Below are 19,672 nucleotides of genomic sequence, written 5' to 3'. Positions count from 1 at the left end.
TGCAGCCACAGGCCGCCAGAGACAGCAACGCTGCTGGGACTCAGTCAACTGTGGAGAAGCTGGTAGAGCAGGAACACGTGTCGGGAAGTTCTCCCTACAAGGCTTTTACGACCTTAATATACCAAGGAACTGGGGGCCTGTTGCAGAACCAGGAGAGCAGATTAAAACCAAATGAGCCCCAAGAGGGCGGTGGCCGTGGGCCCCTGACGGTGGTGCAGCCTGCAAGGCAGAGTTCGTGGCCCAGGTCGTGGCCACCTTACCGCCCCACTGACGTGCTCCTTTCTAAAGCGGGGCAGGGGGTAGCAGCGTCCTGCACACAGTGCGTGTGCAAGTATTTGCTGAACGAACGGAAATATTCTAACGGGAAACGGACACCAGGCAGTTTGAAATAAGCATCTGAAAAAGGAAAAATATCTATTTTTAAAAACCAGTTCAGGCTAAAAGAACTTTTCCATTGGGTGGCCTCTAGTTACTATTAATACCAGCGTCTGAGTTTGCAGAAGCTGCCTGGTGTCGGGGGGGGGGCTCCTCCAGCATGGTGACAGGGTCTCAGACAGGTACATGACAAAGTCTACAAGCAACCAGATCTATACTTTTTCTCGACCTCCTGTTCAGATACTTCTCTCCAGAAATGTTCTGGAAATGTGTCTCTGAATGATCTTCGACCATCGCTCCTGGTGAGACGTGTCCCCTAAGCTGGTGGACGGGTATCCATCAGGCCCCCATCCCGACTGGGGCCAAACCTCACCCTTAAGTGAGGTGACAGGAAGGGGTGCTTCACGGTAGTCATCAGTGCAACGGGCGAGTCCAAATCACCCACGTGAAAATTCCAGAGTGCCTATTTCCAGTTTTAAAATGGCAACTGTGATTCTCGGGGGGAAGGCACTGGGAAAATGCCAAACCCGTGCTTTGCATAAATTAAGAGAAAAAGTACAAGAAATCAAAGCAGAAGTAATTCTACAGGCAGAATATCTTAGAAACTAGACTTAGTTCTGACTGTGTTTGTATTTCTAACGAGGGGGGAGGACGTGGTGAATTACCTTCAAATATTTGTTGAGGCTTTACCCACGTTGTAAACACAGGATGAGTAGTAGCTAAAGCCTTGTTGCAGGGTGGCAGCTCGCTCATCTGCTTGAGTCGCTTCCCAGGCACCGCTGGAGCGTGGTGTGGCCCTTCTCTTGGAAACCACGTCCCCCCACGTCCCCCCTCGGGGGCCCCCCTGCCCTCCCACCACTGGGCCTGTGGTTTGACTCTCCTAAGTAACATCCTGGCCTGGAGCTTCTAGCAATCTTCAATCCATTCTTCAAACCCCGGGGAAGAGGTTTCTTCCCCAGATTTGAATCTGGTCATGCCCCTTCCCTGCGTGAACCTGCCCACCATGTGGTGTGGTACCCCTCCGCACGCAGGGAGTGGCCATGAGCACGTCAGGCTGGTGGCCGGGCCTCCCCCTACGGGGAATGTGAGGGCGTGCGCTGGAATCTGCAAGGATTTGAAGAGAAACTGGAAATGTAGGTTTTTATCGGAAATCTCACATGCTTTAAAACACTGGCTCAGCTTTAAAATTCTGGCTATGTGAAATCAGCCCTAGGAAAAGCACCTGGCTGCCTCTCTCTGGCTCAATAAATCCAAATGTTCTGAACAAGAAAAGCCCTCGAGTGGGGTCTGGTGTGGATGCTCCAGCAGGGTGTGGCCCACAGAAAACACAGGTCTGGTAGACGGGGACTTGCTTCCTCTACCACCCTGACTTCAAGGTCACAGAAAAGCTCACTGCTCTAACCACAAGTTCAAGAGTCCTCGTGCTGTCCATATGACCTCGGCTCGAGCTCGAGATTATGAAAGTAAGTCGCAAACAACATGAACAGGTGTGTAAGCCCATGCCTGAACACTTTCCCCGGGGTGGGGGAGGGGCAGTTTCTTCCCTAACTATTCCACCATGGTGTATAGTCTGTTTTCTGCATCACACGTGGGTTTCAGGCATCATGAAACTTATTAAAACAGGTAAAAGCCACAGGAGAAATATTTGTAAACAAAATAGTTTGGTGAGTTTAAAAAAGTAATATTCTGTCCTTTCACATTTTAACTCAAGAGGCTTGATATTCTAGCTGGACAGTTGGGACCTTGAGGTTCAGAACCAGCACCTCTTGGCTCCTTTCAGCCAGAAGGCTGGGCTGCATGTATGCAGGCAAGTGGCCGTGCGGGAGGCTGTCTCAGGATCTGGCAGGTTGAGGACTGGGACAGGCACGCCTGGTATCCGTGCTATGTGCACTCCCCGGCCTGACCTTGAACAAAAGTCACAGGCCCGGTGCATTCCGATCATGAGCAACGTCAAGCGGACAGGTGCGTCAATAGCAACAGGTGTCTCTGCACTTGCATGCTCTACCTAAAATAAAAATGCCCGTGAAAGGAACCAACGCAGAACTTCAAGTGTTACCTCTTTCTGCTGCCGCTCCAGCTCCTTCATTCGGATCTCTCGAGCCTCGGCGCGGGCTGCCCGCTTCGCGGCCAGCCTCGCCTCCGCCTGAAACAGATGGGAGATTTCATGAGAAGACAGACCAGTGGCTCGTTTCGTGTGAACAGTGAGGCTGTTAGTAAGAGACTTTGTTTGGGGTTTAATAAATATACAATAACACATCGCAGACTCATATGAGTTAAAGGTCATCAGGAATGACAGTAGCAGTGGTTACAGTAATAAGGATCCCTACTGTTTATGGAGCCCTTACTAAATGCCAGGCAGGCACAGGTTTGTTTTCTTTTTAAAGATTTTATTTATTTGAGAGCGAGAGACAGAGTAGAAGCTGGGGGAAGGGGCAGAGGGAGAGGGAGAAGACGACTCCCCACTGATCAGGGAGCCTGAGATGGGGTGATCCCAGAACCCTGAGACCATGACCTGAGCAGAAGACAGACGCTTCACCAACTGAGCCACGCACGCGCCCCTAAGTGGGCACAGTTCTAAGGACTTTATATATATTGTGCCATATACCCCTTGCAACAGCCTATTAGGTAGACACTATTCCCATCCCCAGTTTATAGAGGCGGGAACTATGGCACAGAGAGGGTACGTAACTTGACCAAGGTCACACAGCCTGTAAGTGGCAATGCTGGGCGGTGTGCCTTCCTCCGGAGCTACAACAGACAACTGCCCGGGGCAAAGCATTAGAGCTGGGCAGGACCACAGGCCACTGGTTCAACCCCTCCCTTTTACAGAGCAGGGCACAGGGCTGAGACTCTGACGCTGCTTTCCAAAACTCCTGTCTAGTCACCTCTCAGGACGCCCTGCTGCCCTCAGCTCCCCCCCTCAAACACCTGCAGTGCTGGGCAGCTCGTCTTTTCTCAAGACAAGTAAGACCAGAGCAGGACGGTCAGTGAGACCTAGCTATTAGAAGCATTACATTAAAACAAAACAAAACAAACCATCTCCATGCAACTCTTTATCAACTTGGATAGCTATTTAGCCAAACTGCTGAAGACCACTTAAAATGTTGGACCAGGGCTGACCTGCGCCCTTCAACCTGCCACTCAAACACTACTTCCCGCTTCACAGATCCCCTGTCGTCTATTCACTATTTCAGCCGACACAGCACACGGCTCAGTGAGGACCTGGTGCAGGTGTACCCGGATTCGGGTTTTTCGGTGTCAAGCAAATGCCACCTTCTTTCCACCGTTTTTTGGGGGAATGAATACACTTGTAATTCTCCCACCGACAGTTCTGTAGATACAGTTTCAGGTGTTAAACTAGGGCCATGAGAAGTGTGGCCAGTGGTCCAGCAAGCAGGAGGTGGCCCAAATGTCATCGCCCAGCTTCTCCCACAGGACCAGGCTCACATCAGGGGGGTGGGGCCTGGGGTCAAGGATGTCCATGTCCCCCATGCCATACTTGTACTGACTTACAAATTTATCTTCTGTCCAAATTCGAACCTAGGGTGAAAACTGACCGTAGCTGATGTGTCAGAGATTGGCTGGTGTGTGGCCTTATAAGGAATTTCTTCTGTAACTTGGTTCACTCGTGTGGTTCCTTTAACAACCCAAGCCCAGGTCCCTCAAGTCAGGGGCGGCGGGGGGGGGGGGGGGGAGGTGGTGTCAAATATCACAACTGCCTCAGAACATCGATACCTTGGTGCCATTTTCAATTTTCTAAACCATGTTACACTGTGTGAAGGGCCACTCGGGGTCTATAAAAAGATCCAGCAAAGCTCACAGGGAGGGGAAGGGAAGGTTTGTTTGATATCTGGCCATGATGAGATGTTACAGTCCCATGGCCGGGCCAGCAAGACGACTAGGTTCACCCTGAGTGCAGCCTGCTTCCCTGCCTTCCTGCGGGGAGGCCGGGGCTCCCTGCCTGCCAGCTCTGGGGCTATGTCTAAGCTGGTACAGACCAGGCCACCATAGCCTCCAGCTTGGGACCGGGGCGGAGGGGGGGCATGGAGGTGGGCGAAGGCCAGGGGCGGAGCGGGAATATGAGAAACAGGAAAGGGAACAGAAAAAGGGAGGGCTGCCAGGGGGGACACAGGCAGAGAGGAGTGTGGCAGGCCCGATTCTCAGGGGGTCCCCAAGATTCCTGCCCTGGTGCACTTGCTCCACATAATCCTCTCCCCTTGAGTGTGGGCAGCACTGTGAGTAGGAAAGATGCCCCTCCTGTGACTGGGTTTCGTCGCATGGCAAAGAGAAACGCAAAAATAATTAAGGTCCCTCATTAGCTGACTCAATCAAAAGACAGATTATCCTGGGTGGGCCTCACCTAATCAGGCGAGGCCTTTAAAAGAGGGTCTGGAAGTCAGACAGACTCTCCTGCTGGCCTGGAGAGAGCATGGTGGCCTGTGTGAGAGGACCACGTCAGGGGCCACGTGACAAGGACCAGCCGGTGGGCTGTAAGAGCCGCGAGCGGCCCCGGTAGACAGCCAGTGGGAAAATGGGACCTTGGTTTTGCAACAATAAGGAGCTAAATTGTGCCTATGACCCCGTGAGCTCGAGAGGACCTCAGGCTCCAGAAAGGACCACAGCCCGTGTGACCGTGAGCAGAGGAGCCGGTAAGCTGTGCCCAGAACTGTGACCACAGAGCCTAATACGATAAATGTGTGTTTTAGGTTTCTGGATATTTGGGATATTTGTTACAGAGCAGAGATAAGGAGATAAGGAGGCGGGGTCGGCTCGCACAGGGTTAGTGTCTCCGAGCTGCGGGGGATCTGAGCACTTACACACCCGCCCTGTCCTGCCCTACTCTCATCTAGCTCTGCTTGGGACTGGGCCGAAGAGCCCTCAAGAGACCACCTACGTGAACATGCAGTCCCTGACCCCTGGCGCGACCTCCCCACCAGACGGGCAGGCCTCCAAAATAACATCCCACCAGACCACATAGACTACATCCCAGCTACCCCGTGGGCCTCCCTGCACCCAGGAAAAGGCTCCGGTCATGGCCCGCCCACTCCTGTGGTCCTCATGTCCAACCCAGGACGTCTGTCCTGGCTATGAGAGGACAATGGCGCCAACAGACCAAACCCCACCAGCCCCCAACTTGAGGGACCCGGGCTGGGGATGGTAAAAAGGAACCATGTGCATGAACCAAGTCATGGAGTAAATTCCTTAGGAGGACACATCAGCCAGCCTCGGAGACACACCAACTGTAGTCAATCGACCTCAGGTTAGAATTCAGAAAGGGGAAACCTTTCTTTTTTCTTTTTTAAAGATTTTATTTATTTATTTGAGAGAGAGAGAATGAGAGAGAGCACGAGAGGGAAGAGGGTCAGAGGGAGAAGCAGACTCCCCGCTGAGCAGGGAGCCTGATGCGGGACTCGATCCCGGGACTCCAGGATCATGACCTGAGCCGAAGGCAGTTGCTTAACCAACTGAGTCACCCAGGCGCCCAGGGGAGAAATTTCTAATTTAGTACAATTTCAAATCCTTGCAATTGCCACCTTCCTCTTTTAGGATTCACATGGGACTCAGGCAGGAAGCAAGATGCCCGTGATATAGGAAGTGGTAACAATCATGCTCGCTTCTGGGAATCTGGCAAATTAAAAACCAACAGACATAGAGGCCAACATTTAAACCGGTCCAGAAACTCTGCACACCCAACTTTGTGAGCACAAGACTAGACCAGCATCAGAAGCCTGGCCCTGGCCTGAGATGCCTGAAGGAAAAACTAGAGAGTTCTGACAACACAATTCACCCTAAAACAATGACATTGTCAAGAACACCAAAGAGCCTGACCCAGAGCCTAAGAGACAGTGATCACCCAAATGATCCTTGCCAAATCACCAGAAAAAAATCTGTTTGATCAAGTCATTAAATGAACAAAAACTACAAAATAGCTCTGGTCCACCACAGTGAGAAGCAAACACGAATTCATTCCCCTGCAGCATTTCCTGGGAGGCCCAGCCCTGCCCTCCGATTGCCCCAGGCCAGGTAAAGGCTTTCTCTTGGCCTCCCTGTGCCTCGGGCCACTGCTCCTATGTACGGGACAAACCCATCACCACCCGCCACTTTTGTGAAATACAAACTCACATTCTTGAGGTCACAGCCATGTCAGTTTGTAGGAGAGTTTCCAAATGCTGACTTTCACTTCTGTACTTAGCTGGTGGGGACTGCAGCTCTTGGTTATCACCAGCCCAGGCCCACCCAACCTTGCCACACCTTCAGACATGGCCAGGGAAGGACCTGCAGACCGCGGTGGGGGTCCCCAGTCTCCGGAGGAGAGAGCCAGGGCTGGGGAGTATAGTGATGTGGCGGGGGGGGGGGGGGGGGGGGACAAGGTGGAGAAGCCTGAGGGCCTGGGGTGTAGACCCTAGCTCTCAGGCCCTGTATCTGGAAGCTTATCCTGAAGGAATGTGAAGCCACTGGAGGGTTTTACAAAGGGACACAGTGGGGTCGACCTCCGAGAACCACCGTTCTGGCTGAAACGTGGGGAACGAGAAGGTGCTGAGTCTGTATGGAATCCAGGAAGCAAGCCCGTGAACGTGAACAGGTGGGATGAAGCAAAGTGGCGTGGCCACAGAGGGCGCTGGAAAGGGTGCCAGGAGCCCAAGGTCCTGAGGAGAGCCCGTGTGCTCCAGCAGCCAGAGAACCCTGGTGAAGAATCCCCACGTACCACGTCCGGATGCTTGTGACGCGCAGGGTGCTGCCCCAAACCTGGACGTGCCGAGCACCCAGCCTGCTGACCCCGGCACGCCTCCAGGGCCTGTGTGGGTCTCAGAGTCGGGGTGTGCCGCTACCTCGATACCCCCAAACTCCCAAACTCAAGGGAGATGACAATGGTCCATCGAAGCTGGAAGGACGAACGGAAGGGACAGAGAAAAGGGAAGGGATGGGTTTGTGGAATTCAGGACAGAAAGTACAAATGGCACAGGGGTTCAGAAAAGCAAGCTTGGAAAACAAGACGGCGCACCCCTGCCCAGTGAGCAGTCTGCTCCATCATTCTTCAGCCCCCATGGAGCTTCTTGGCTGCTCCCCTGAGTGACCTGCGACCAAGCTCATTCTGTGACCTCAGGGCACCTGCTGGGGCAGCAGCAGGGCAAGCTGGCTGGGCCCCTCCTCCGGGGTCCTGGGCGGCCCTCTTCCCTTCCTACAAGAGCCAACAGGAGAGGGGCGCCAAGCCTTCAGCATCTGCTCTCACCGGCTCCAGAGAAGGCACAGCTCTGGGCCCCAAGCCTCCTCCCCACAGCGTTTTTGAGAACATACTAAAATATTTAAGACTGAAATAGTATCATCTCCATCAGATTTGCCTTCTGAGAACTAGGGGGAGAGGGGTCTAAAGGGCTGTACGCTGACAACTGCTGGGCCCTTCTGTCACAGTGTGCCCCCCACCCCGAGGATCCGCACACCTGGGGATGAGTTAGAGATGCAGAATTCCCCCCCTGGCCCCCCCATCAGAACCTCTGGGGTGGGGCCCAGCCAGCTGGGCTTCAACATGCTCCCAGTGTGTGTGGGGGGGGGGGGGGCAACACTTCCTCAAGTGTGGGGACCTCTGTCTTCTGTTATCCCATCTATGTTTGGGTATGTTTGACATTTTTCATAATAAATAGCAAAATTTTAAAAGGAAGGGAGAAAGGGGGAGGCAGGCAGAGCGACAGGAAGGAAGGAAAGGAAGGAGCCCCCAAACCAAAACCACGCTCAGGGCTGCTAGAAGGTGGCCGGGGGTGTTGCTGGAAACTCCTGCAGGGCTGCCGCTCCCCCAGCCCCCCTGCCGCTCCCCCTGCCGCCCCCCCCAGCAGGCCCCTCCAGGGTCTGGGGAGGAGCTGATCCAGCCAGGCTCCCGGCCAGAATGCAGTGTCGTCCTCTCCCCTGACGGGCCAGCCACGCCCTTCTCCCCCGGGACCCGCTGCCCTGGCCTGGAACCCCACAAATGGAGCTTCAGAGCTGCTGGGCTTTTAAGCAAGGTGCCCGCTGATAATGGAAACAGTCGAGAAAAGAAGCCTCCACTCATCACCAGAGGTGCCCTAGAATAATTCTAAACAGCAGAGCCCTTGACTCCCCAGGGCCTCTGTTATAATTTATTGTACTGCAGGTAGGACAGCTCTCCCACGCGAGGGTGTCGTGTGCGCTTCCAGAGCTGCTGCAGACACAGAGCAGCACAGGCCTGACCCTGGGTCCTCCTCACAAGCGGCTCACACACCCCGGCTCTCCCAGCAGGGTCTCCGGAGGCACCGAGGCCCCCAGCCTGGGGTTGGCCGCAGAGGTGCACAGGTGGCCGGGGGGGGACGACACATGTCTCCCCCACAAGCCCCATCCCCGCAGCATAGGCCTGACCAGGCCGGGGAGCGAAGTGAACAAACCAGGGGGCAAGCAGGAGTCCTTTAGCAGGGTCACTACGTTCTGCCCGCAGCCTCGATGGACTCCGGTTCCAGAGTGGGTTCCCCACGAGCAGGACCCGGGAGACGGCAGTGAGAGGAACAGCCAGAACGGGCCAGGCCTCCTGCTCAGAGCCCCGGACGGTCCCCAGTGTGACAGCCGTCCCAGGGTGCTGGCTGGAGCTCAGGGACCGCCCCGCTCGGCAAGGGACCGTGAGGCTGAGCAGAACGGCAAGGAGGAGTAAGGACCTCCGCACGCCCGGCCGCCCCGGCCAACCTTACCTGCGCTCCCGCCGGCTGGGGGAGATTCTGCCTGCGGGACGGGACGCTGCCCAGCCTGGGGCAGCCACACACCAGCCCTGATACCTCGTCCCCCAATCCCGAGGACATCTTGGGGGCTCGAAGAGCTCTAAGGGTGTCTGTATCTTTCTTGTAGCTCCTACCCGTTTAACTACCCGGAGGACCCCGTGCGATAATGCTCACAGAGCCACAAGGTGATGAACACCCGTGGAACGGGAGTCCCAGAGCAGGATCTGCGGCTGTGGGAGGAAGACTCGGTCACTTCCTGGAGAGCCTTGTGCTGCTTCACGGCAGCCCGGCTCCGTGCGTACGCGTCCTCGGCTTCGACGCTTTCCTAGGAGTCCAGCGGAGCATGGAATTCTATATCCCGAGACCGCGCGTCCTGCGGCCACAGAAAATGGTCTCACTCTCTCTGCAACTCTGCAGTTGCTCCCAGGGGTTCCAGAACTCTACGCGGGAGCTGGATCCCGTCTGGGTTTACAAGCCCCAACTCGGGGGTGATTCTTGAGAAACGGGACTGAGATGCGCTTCTGTCCCTTCCTCCAAGGGGGCTAAGAGGCTTCTGTCCCCGACCGTCTGCATCTCCTGGGGGCTGGAAAGGCACCACGACAAGGGCTCCAGAAGCGAGCTGCCACGACTATGATGCAGAACCCTGGGCAGGCTCACGCACACTGCTGACGTGCTGCCCACGGTGCGCCACGCTCTGTGACCATGTGCGCTGCCATTCTAGAACAGGTGTTCGGGAGGAGACTGTCCCCACACATTAAGAACACCGCTGGGGTCCATGGAGAGAGGGCTGGGCCGTGGCCACACCTCAGGGACCCCAGTGACTGCCACCTCTTTGTTCTGTTCGCTCAGACGTAACGTGGGAATGAGCCACATGCAATCTGTCGGCTGTAGAGCATTCTAGAATTAGGAGGAAGTTTTGGTATTGATTGTACACATTCATTTTGGCCTTCAGGTTTTAGAATCAAGCAGAACTGAGAAACCGGACTTCTCTCCAGGCCGCATAATCTAACCAGAGCTCATCAGCTCTCAGGGAAAGGTTCGCTCCTGCGAAGGTAATAGGAATCTCATGCAGCTGAAGCCTGAAGCTATGACAAAGAACCAATTTTGTTTGGAAACAAGCAGAGCCTTCTGTCCATGTGAGATTCTGCCCCAGGATGACAAAGGCTCACGGCTCCCGCCGGGGCAGGCTGGAAGCCACCGAATCGCTGAAGCCCGCATACACGGGCCCATGTGAAAGTGCCTCATAATGCGCTGCCCATTTCCCACCTGGAGTGGACGGCTGTGCAGAGTAACCGCGAGGCTGACAGAGTTCCTTCCCAGAGTGGCCTTTGCTACAGGAAGTGGCAACAGCCAGCTTGTTTTCTGGGTAAATCCCTAATCCCTTGTGTGTGGCAGATTCTCGAGATGGGCTGCTCTTCAAAGCAACCAAGTGGAACAAGGGACGTGTTCTCCCACAGGGCCACGAACAGGGAAGGGAGCGTGCTCGCTAGCAGCTCACACACAGTGACTGGTGCCGCCTCTGTACCCCGCACCCACCACCCCGTGGCCCTCGGCCGCCATGTGCACTTCATGCCAGTCTCAAAAGACATGCTCATCTTTCCCAAACCCTTGCTTACACGATTACTGTCCGTTCCCCCGGTGAAGGGCCGCATGCTTCATGGCCATGCCTGTAAGTACAATCACCATGGAGGGGAAGATGCTTTGGGACTGCATTTGTTGATGGGGGCAGGGCCAACTCGTTAGAGGGCATTTTGGAAATGTGGGGGGCATTGTGAGGATGTCATGATGACTGGAGGCAGGCACGGATAGCATGTAAGGGGCAGGACATGGCAGGCCAAGCATCCTGCATTCAGACAGGCCTGCACATTGAAGAACTTTCCCACTGACGATTCAGACGGAGAGAAGAAAAATAATTTTTAGATCTACAAACTGATTCCAACTTACGCATAAAATCAAAATACAATTTGCACAGTTTTAACATACATTGGATGTTCCAGGAATGCAATCAGCATTAAAATTGAGGGAAAATGACTTGGCTCCGTTCAGAACTTTCTCAAGAGTTAATGACCACTTAGGAATGTCAAGTCACCAACAGCAACAGAACGCATGGCGTCTGAGTCAGCACCACACACCTGCATCTATCTGTGTTTGCGGCTATGGCTCGGGGCACACGTTTGCACACCCATGACTGCTCCCCTGGTCTTCTGGCACACCCAGAAAGGGCTGGAGCGTTTCTCTATCCAATCCACTTTCTGTTACTGAGATTTACCTTTATTTTATTTCTTTGCAATGCAACAGTTGACATATTATATTGACTTGACGTTATGTGTACCAGCAGATTTTACCACGTATGAATTCCATTTCAGGTTAGCAACAAGGATGTTAAAAACTTGTTACAAAAAGGGGGCACTGGGTCCGACTGGGTTGAGAACCATAGCTTTGAAAGTGCAGAGTGGAATGGGGGAGCTGAGCCTCTCTACGGCTCGGCCGCGGTCCAAACAGCCCAGCCATAGGTTAAGGGCACGGGGCTGGAGGCTGCTGTGTGAGCCACAAATGAAACATGACACGCTTTGTCCATTTTACTTGAAGGTTTGGAAAACAGAAAGTTAAAGACTAAAGTTTAGGGGCGCCTAGGTGGCTCAGTCGGCTGAGCGTCCAACTCTTGATTTCGGCTCAGGTCATGATCTCAGGGTTGTAGGATCGAGCCCCGCATCTGGCTCTGTGTTGGGGGTGGTGGTGGTGGTGTCTGCTTGGGATTCTTTCCCTCTGCCCCTCCCTCTGCTCACTCTCAATCTCTCTCAAATAAATAAATAAATAAATAAATAAGTATTTTTTGTTTTAAAAGACTCAGGTTTAACTAGTTATCTACAACACCATGTTTCCATCAAAACCAAGTCCAATGAGTTCTGGAGTCGACTGTAAAATCATCAAAGAGTTTTATGATAAAACAAACACCAGCCTTCAGAGAGGTCTCTACCTTGCAAGGCTTGGGCCATGGGCCTCCAGGAGCCCAGACCAGGGCACCTGGTAGAAAAGCCCAGAGCATCCAGCACCACCTCTCCACAGGCTGGGCCACAGGGCTCCGGGTCTCTGCATGCGGAGACCACCCAGAGAGGGGCCTCAACACCCAGCCTCTGGTTCTGCTCTACTGTTTATCAGTCACATGGGCTCTGACAAACTACATCACCTTTTTTGTTGTTGGTGGTGGTGGTATTAATCATGCAATATTTATTTATTTACATCCTTCATTTTATCTTATTTCCACGGTAATTAACGTACCATATTATATTAGTTTCAGGTATACAATATAGGGATTTAACAGCTCCATACATTACTCTGTGCTCATCATGGTAAGTGAGCTCCTTCAACCCCATCACTTACTGCCCCCCTCCAGCCCCCTCCCCTCTGGTGACCATCAGTGTGTTCTCTCTAGTTAACAGTCTGTGTTTTGGAAACTGCATCACTTTTGGACGTTAGCCCTCATCATAGGGAATGGAGGAACCAGGCTATGTGATCTCTGGGAGCTTCCTTTACTTCTAAAATGCTGTGCCTGTACACCAGGGGTGAATTGTTTCTACAGTGAGACTGTCAGTTCTCTTTCCCCATTTTGCTACTAGAGATCTCCTGACTTTGCCTTCTGAATAATGAACTTCTTAAAAGCACCCCACATACCAAAATAACAAACTGGTATGATTCAGGAACAGTATTATTCATGTTACTTTATAGAAAGCAATGACTAGTAACATTCATCCAAACTTTACAAACTGACATTTACCCAGTCATCCCAACACAATCTTCAGTTTAGCAACTACTCATACTGATGTGGATGAATAAACAGTTGCACAGTATCCTCCATGTGGATACATTTCTCCTCTTGCTGTTAACAGAAGAGGAGAGAGAGTTTTTTCTGAGCTGAGAGAAGGTTCACATTTCCTTCAATAGCCTCAATGTGCTGGAAAGACAAAGGAAAGCATGACAGTCACAAATAACCATGTGTGACTGACAGGTGAGAGCAGCTTGGCCCCACCTGTGCGGCTGGCCCTCCAGGTGACAGGTACCCTCCAGCCAACGCATCTGGGCTCCACTCCTTTCACCTCAACCTGCTCTACAGATGGTCTTCCCTGCAAACCCCACATTTTAAGGTGTCATGAAACATTGACATTGTTCCTTCTCAGAATAAGGCTGGACACTCCGGTAGCACCAGGGCTTTCCTACACCGGGCAGCGCACAACCATTTACAACCTTCCCCCTATTCAAGCGATACTCCTGGAACCAAGCCAGGAGAGAAACAGAGACTGACTGCATCATTTCTTTTTCTTTCTTTCTTTTTTTTTAAGATTTTATTTATCTAAGAAAGAGAGAGATAGTGAGAGAGAGCATGAGTGGGGGAGTGGGAGAAGGAGAAGCAGGCTCCCTGGAGCAGGGAGCTGGATGCGGGGCTCGATCCCAGGACCCTGGGACCACGACTGGAGCTGAAGGCAGATGCTTAACCGACTGAGCCACCCAGGCGCCCCCAGAGGCCATCATTTCAATTCTCAGTGAGCTTATCTGTCTGGGTGGGGTGGGGTAGAGCCACACAACACCCAGGAAGGAGGCTCCTGGGGGATGCCGACACACGTAAAAGTTACAAAGTTAGGGCAGTGTGAAAATAGAAAAATAGAAATTTCTGTGGCTCTTCCATTTTTACTCTTTTCCTTATTTAGAAAAATAAAGTCCACTGAAAGTTCTTTTGTCTGCGGTGCCTGCATGGCTTAGTTGGTTAAATGTGTCTTCCCAGGGTGGGGTCCTGGGATGGAGCCCCTGTAGGGCTCCCTGCTGTGCTGGGAGTCTGCTTCTCCCTCTGCCCCTCCCCCCTGCTTGGGCTCTCGCTCTCTCTCCCTCAAATGAATAAAAAATCTTCTTTTTTAAAAGGCTTTATTTATTTGAGGGAGAGAGAGAGAGAGCGAGCAAAGTGGGGGGAGGAGCAGAGGGAGAGGGAGAAGTAGACTCCCCGCTGAGCAGGGAGCCGGATGTAGAGCTCCATCCCATTATGACCTGAGCCCAAGGCAGACGCTTAACTGACTGAGCCACCCAGGCAGCCCAATAAAAAATCTTAAAAAAAGGAAAGTTCTTTTGTCTAATAACTACCAGAGAGAAAGGATATGTCTGATAAAATGAAAATGTCTCACTATGCATTCGGGGGCAAGGCCATGTGTCCTAAGAGGCTGCCTCAGTAACAAGAAATGCTTCCGCCCCACATGGGGATGTGAAACCCCGGGGGCTGCAGAGAGAAGCTCACAGCAGTAGCTGCTCGCCAGACCCTCCGTGAAGGCTACACTGGTGACAAGTATCAGCACCAGCTCTGAGTCAGCAGGCCTGGGCCTGAGCTGGCTCTACCGCCTGCTAGCTGGGTGCACTTGGGAAAGTCCCCTGACGGTTCTGAGCCTCAGTTTCCCCTTTATCTGTATGTGGAGATAACCAAACAAGGTTCTGGCAAGGGTTAGGGAAGCTGTCTACAGAAAACATTTAGCAGGGCTGACACTGCAGGGTCTGGGGATGTTGCCTGCTATTAATACTTACACAGCATCCCCTCCAGCAGCTAGGGATCCAGCAGGGCAAATTCAGCTCAGACTGAGTTCAAAGGCACTGGGAGAGGGGCGCCTGGGTGGCTCAGTTGCTTAAGTGTCTGTCTTCAGCTCAGGTCATGATCCCGGGGTCCTGGAATCGAGCCCCACACCAGGCTCCTTGCTCTGAGGGGAGCCTGCCTCTCCCCCTGCTTATGCTCTCTCTCTCTCTCTCTGACAAAGAAAATCTTCAAAAAAATAATAATAAAAATAAAGGCACTGGGAGAAGACAAGCAAGCAGAGGCACCCACCAGGAGAATGGGCACAGGGGAATTTCAGAGGAGGGAGGGGAGGTTCCCAGCCCACACCAAAAGGCCACTCTATTTCTCTTCCCCTTGGAAGATTACACACCCATTTGCCACAAAATAAAAAAGACATGAGGATCAGAAACGAGGTTGCTTTGAGAAGTCTGATTACACAAACATACAAATGAAACATTTTGGTTATAATTAAAAGTCCTCATTACAGTAATTTAAGATAAATTGCTTCCCTACTACAAAGTAGTTGTGCTTTTCGACTCAAGGCAAAACCACTTACATGGCTTTAGAACTGTCAAGTTACTGTATTAAGGAGAAAACCACTTGAACTCTGGCTCTCACCCAAATGAATGTATGAGTCTCAGAATACACATTTGTGTTGTTGTTGGTTTTCTTGTTTATTTATTCTGGAATTTGGCCAGGGGAAGGGGATTTTAGTAGTGGTCTCAATCAAATGCATGGCAATTCTGAATTATTACATCATGGATGTAGTAAAAAATAGTTGTTTAACAACGTGGAAAAAGAAGCCAATGTAATTTTATCTAGAAAATAAATAATGAAAATTTAGTAAATCCGTTCCATGAAAATTAGTTTCTTTATTTAAAAAAAACAAAAACAAGATTTTGGTGGCCCAAAGTAAAAGCTGTAGGTAATAAAAACTCCTTTGCTCCCTACCCCATTCCAACCTGTAGTGGGGGTGTAACAGGCTTAATCGATAACAGGTTAGTGATTTGAACCTTATGGCCTCTGAGGTTCCAAGATTAATACTTTTAAATATGAACAGATACTTGGAAACACTGAGTAACTAGTCATAAACAATGCCTCTGCTGAGTCACATAGCCTGATTTTTCAGGGATAACAAATTCCTCCTGAACATTGCCTTTTGAGGAGCACACTTGTTGCACCAACATTTGCCCCCACAATTCTGTAGAAACTAGATAAGGACCTCTAATCAGCTAAGACTCCAATCAACTTCACTTGAGAACAGTTCTGCAACTATAAATAACTTGATTTCCTGTGCTCCCTATAAGTGGCAGTTTAGACTGCAGGGTTGGTTGTTTTTTTTTGTTTTGTTTTGTTTTAATTTGCTAAGGAGGCTTCCGCTATGTTGAATTAGCTCAGGCTGAAGAGAAAGTAACTCTTAAAGCAAAAGGGAAATTTAGTCTCCATCTCTGCCCTAGGGGAACACTCTTAATCCTGTAAGAAAAGACCTTACTTCACTATTTTTGTGTCTTAACTGCTTGGGAAAGTGACCCATCTAAAACAAGGCAGATTTCCAGGGCTCAAAATCTCAGACTGAGCGACAGCCAGGCTTACCACCTTTGCACTGACTGCAACCCCCACACTGGTTAATGCTCCCGCTCGCCAAGAGCTGGGGACCTTGGCACAGCTACCTACAATGATGACATGGGGCTTGGGAGACCGTGTCCACGTTCGGCCCAGACAGGCTGTCCTCAGGACAGGACCAGTGGTTGTGAGGGCTTAGTGCTAATCAGTATGTGGAAAGAGACCAGAGGTGACACAACCCGTCATAAGCATGAGGAAGTTACAAAAGTTAAAGAAATGTATGGTTTCTACACTCACAGAGCTCCAGGGCCAGAGCTCACTGTTGTGTAAGGCACCCCCCAACTGGCCATTCAGCACTTCCTTTTATTTATTTTATTTTTTATTTTTTTATAATTTTATTTTTTTTAAAGATTTTATTTATTTATTTGACAAAGAGAACACAAGCATGGGGAGCGTCAGGCAGAGGGAGGGGGAGAAGCAGGCTCCCCTCTGAGCAAGAAGCCCGATGTGGGGCTCGATCCCGGGACCCCGATATCATGACCTGAGCTGAAGGCAGACGCTTAACTGACTGAGCCACCCAGGCGCCCCTCAGCACTTCTTTTAACCAGACCCTTAACCTCATAAAAGAAGGACTGAGTTTTACTTCTATTTCCCATGCCCCACTCTAAAATACTTTTTGCTGCTATTTACTAAAAAACAAAACAAAACAAAACTCCTATAATAGGTTTACAACTTCTTACTGGAAACCCCCGGGGCCAAACAGGTTTCAGAATTCAACGTTTTTGGATTTTAGAAGGGTAATATGTTGCATAGGCCCTTATAGTCCGCAATCACCAGAGTAACAGCCCTCAACCAAGGACATCCCCAGGCTGCAGAGAAATGTATGAATATTCACAATGAGGGGGATAAAGACAGAAAATAGCCTCCCATCAGCCAGGGCAGGCCTCCCTGCCAAATGAATTCTGCCACAGACTTAAAAAAAAACAACCAACAAAACAAAAACAATTTTCAGTTTTCAGAGCTTACTGGATCCTCGAATTGGGGGTACAGTGAAGCACCTCAATCAAAGCCCACTCCACACTCTCCTGTGACTTACCCCCACAGCTCCTCGATGAAGTGTGCATGGGTTAATGGGACCTGGCAGCCGGTGCCACAGGCAGCCCACGTTACTTCTCATTCCTCCGATGGCCTGTCCCTCCTGTGCTCACATCCTGGTTTTCCATGTTTACTCTTTTCTCCATCAACAGCTCCCTGCCCAGCACTTCGTCCCTCTGAGCCCAACTCTTGTCCAGGGCTAACAGCACCCTGCTCTGGCCATCTATGGTTTGTCTAGGCGGCTCTGCAGAACCCCAGCATCTCCTAGCAAGCTTCTCCTCCTTTCTTCTTCTGAGGGCCCTTCCCTGATGGTGACATAAGGATCTCTCCGTAAGCTCCCAGGCCCCCAGACACCAGCCAGGTGAAGGGCTGGGAACCAGCTCCAAAGGTCTGGCTCATGGCAGGAACTTTAACCGAGGCCATAGAAGCAGCACACTAACCCAAACTTTAAAAACATCCACCGGACAGTACTCAGCAAGGAAAGCAACCTTCAAGTGTGGATTCATCAAAGTCTGTTTCTATGCCTCTCCCTGGCGTCTACCAGGAAGCTCCCCAAGGTCAGGGCGGTCCTATTTACCTTGGATCCTCCACAAACACCTAGTAGATGATTAATTTCTGCCTGATGAAGGAGTGATTGTGTCCTGCTCACCCTTCTATCAAGGCTTCCACAAAAGCCAGGAAAAGTGAAAATCTAGGTAGGGTCTCTGCAGTACCGACCTCATGGTTCTTTTCCAAAGTGCACCCTTCTGCCTTTATATTTCCATTCGCAGTCAACCACAAGCTGCCAGAAAATGGGTAATTACAAAACTCCCCTACCTTACCCCATGACCAATTTTAAGGCCCAACTATCCCTATATACATGGATCCCAGTATTGGGTGGGTATTGAGCTGGATAACTGCAAAATCCCATGCATGGAGGATCCTGCCCAGACCTGGAGACCCCAGGAGACTAACCAAGGTGGATTTTGTGACCGGAGACCCTGGAGGTATTTGGAGCAATCGGGCTCAGCCCCACTGGTCCTAAGGTCCAGAGCAAGATAAGTACCCCAAACTACCCCGGCCACTGGTGGTACCAGCCTCGGGGTGAGGGCACCGGCTTCGGGCACCAGTTCTCAGGTGCTGTATTTTGTAAAACACCAAACCAGCAGCTGCGACTGAAACTCGACCACGCGCAGGTCTGAGACCTGGGCTGGACCCACGGCCATCGCCGGCTGGGTTAAGCACGTCCAAGGCCGCCACTACAGGCACAGGGGAGCGACCGAGTTTCTTTTGGTCCCGGCGAGGGGCGGCTTCGTCCAGTAAAATGTGTTTCCCAGCGCTCCAGGAGGACAGTGCACACGCAGCCGCGAACGCCCCCGACAGCAGAGCCTGCTCCCGCCCGCGCATCGTAGCGTAGGGACGTTCGTTTCAGGGAGCGCCGGCCACGCGGAGCCCACCCCGCACTTCACCAGGCACAGACGACTGCGGCGGAAGGTGCCCGCTGCCCCGAGCCTTAGAACGGCAAACAGAAGCAAAGCGAAAGTTTGGAAAACGTGCTTTCCTCTTACCAGTTTCTGAGCTTCTGGGCTCAGACAGTCTATTTCCTTGTTCTGCGTGGCCGCAGGGTTGGTCATCCTGCCCAGCTATAAGTCCGCCTTCTCGAACAACCGGGAAAGAGACTCGGTAAACTCCTCGGATCCGCGGGCGGGCAGGCTCTCAGCGCAGCCGCATCCCCAGAGTGGCGGGATTACTGTTCCCGGAGACAGAGCGCGCTCGCAACGGGAACTCGCCCTTCCCAGAGCAGAGGCGCGTCTCCGCCTTTCCCGGGCTCGGGCGCGGCCGGGGCGGGGCGCAGGTGGCCGGGGCTGGCCGGGCCGGGGGCGGGGGCGCCCGGGGGCCGAGGAGCCCGGGCCGCCTCGTGAGCGTTCCGCCCCCGAGGGTCCCCCGCCCAGCCGCGCGCGCGCCCCCCGCCCCCCGCCCCCGCGGGTCCTCCCCCACCCCCACCCCCGCGCCCACCCCCAATCCCGTTCAGCCCGTGCGCCCCGTCCTACCCGCCCCGCGCCCCAGCTGCGCGGTTATCAATCACCGCCCAACCCCCTCCTCCAGATACCGGAAAGGCGGAGGTGGGCGGGGGAGAAAAAAAGCCGGCTCCGCCCACAACCCCGCCCCGGCTGCGCGCCCAAAGTCGGGGAAGGGCAAGTTGAGGGGCCGTGGGAAGAGGGGGCTCGCCGGAAGAGCCCACGCGGGGCAGGGGTCCGCTTGCGGAGGGGCCCGCTTGCGGAGGGGCCTGTGCCGGTCTGCGCGGGGGAGGGGTTCTCAGGGGAGGAGCCAGCGCCTGGCGGGGCCTGCACGGGGGCGGGGC

General features: G+C 52.7%; 1 protein-coding gene across 45 annotated transcripts in view; it reads right to left on the bottom strand.

Moving 5' to 3' along the window:
* LRRFIP1 (LRR binding FLII interacting protein 1) overlaps nucleotides 1-19,672 on the bottom strand; it is a 141,826-nt gene that overhangs the window by 63,831 nt on the left and 58,323 nt on the right. For 33 of the 45 annotated variants that reach the window (XM_027588824.2, XM_027588826.2, XM_027588827.2 and 30 more), the window contains exon 2: nucleotides 2,432-2,518. In XM_027588824.2, the coding sequence (XP_027444625.2) occupies nucleotides 2,432-2,518 (87 nt within the window). Of the gene's footprint in view, nucleotides 1-2,431; nucleotides 2,519-17,332; nucleotides 17,484-18,878; nucleotides 19,253-19,361; nucleotides 19,379-19,420; nucleotides 19,607-19,672 lie in introns of those variants that run through there. The other 12 variants (XM_027588782.2, XM_027588781.2, XM_027588828.2 and 9 more) reach the window with 12 other exon arrangements.

This window comes from Zalophus californianus, chromosome 3 (assembly GCF_009762305.2).
Source record: "Zalophus californianus isolate mZalCal1 chromosome 3, mZalCal1.pri.v2, whole genome shotgun sequence".
NCBI classification, from domain to species: domain Eukaryota; kingdom Metazoa; phylum Chordata; class Mammalia; order Carnivora; family Otariidae; genus Zalophus; species Zalophus californianus.
Note: the sequence above shows the minus strand (reverse complement) of the source record. Positions and strands in the feature narration are given on the sequence as shown.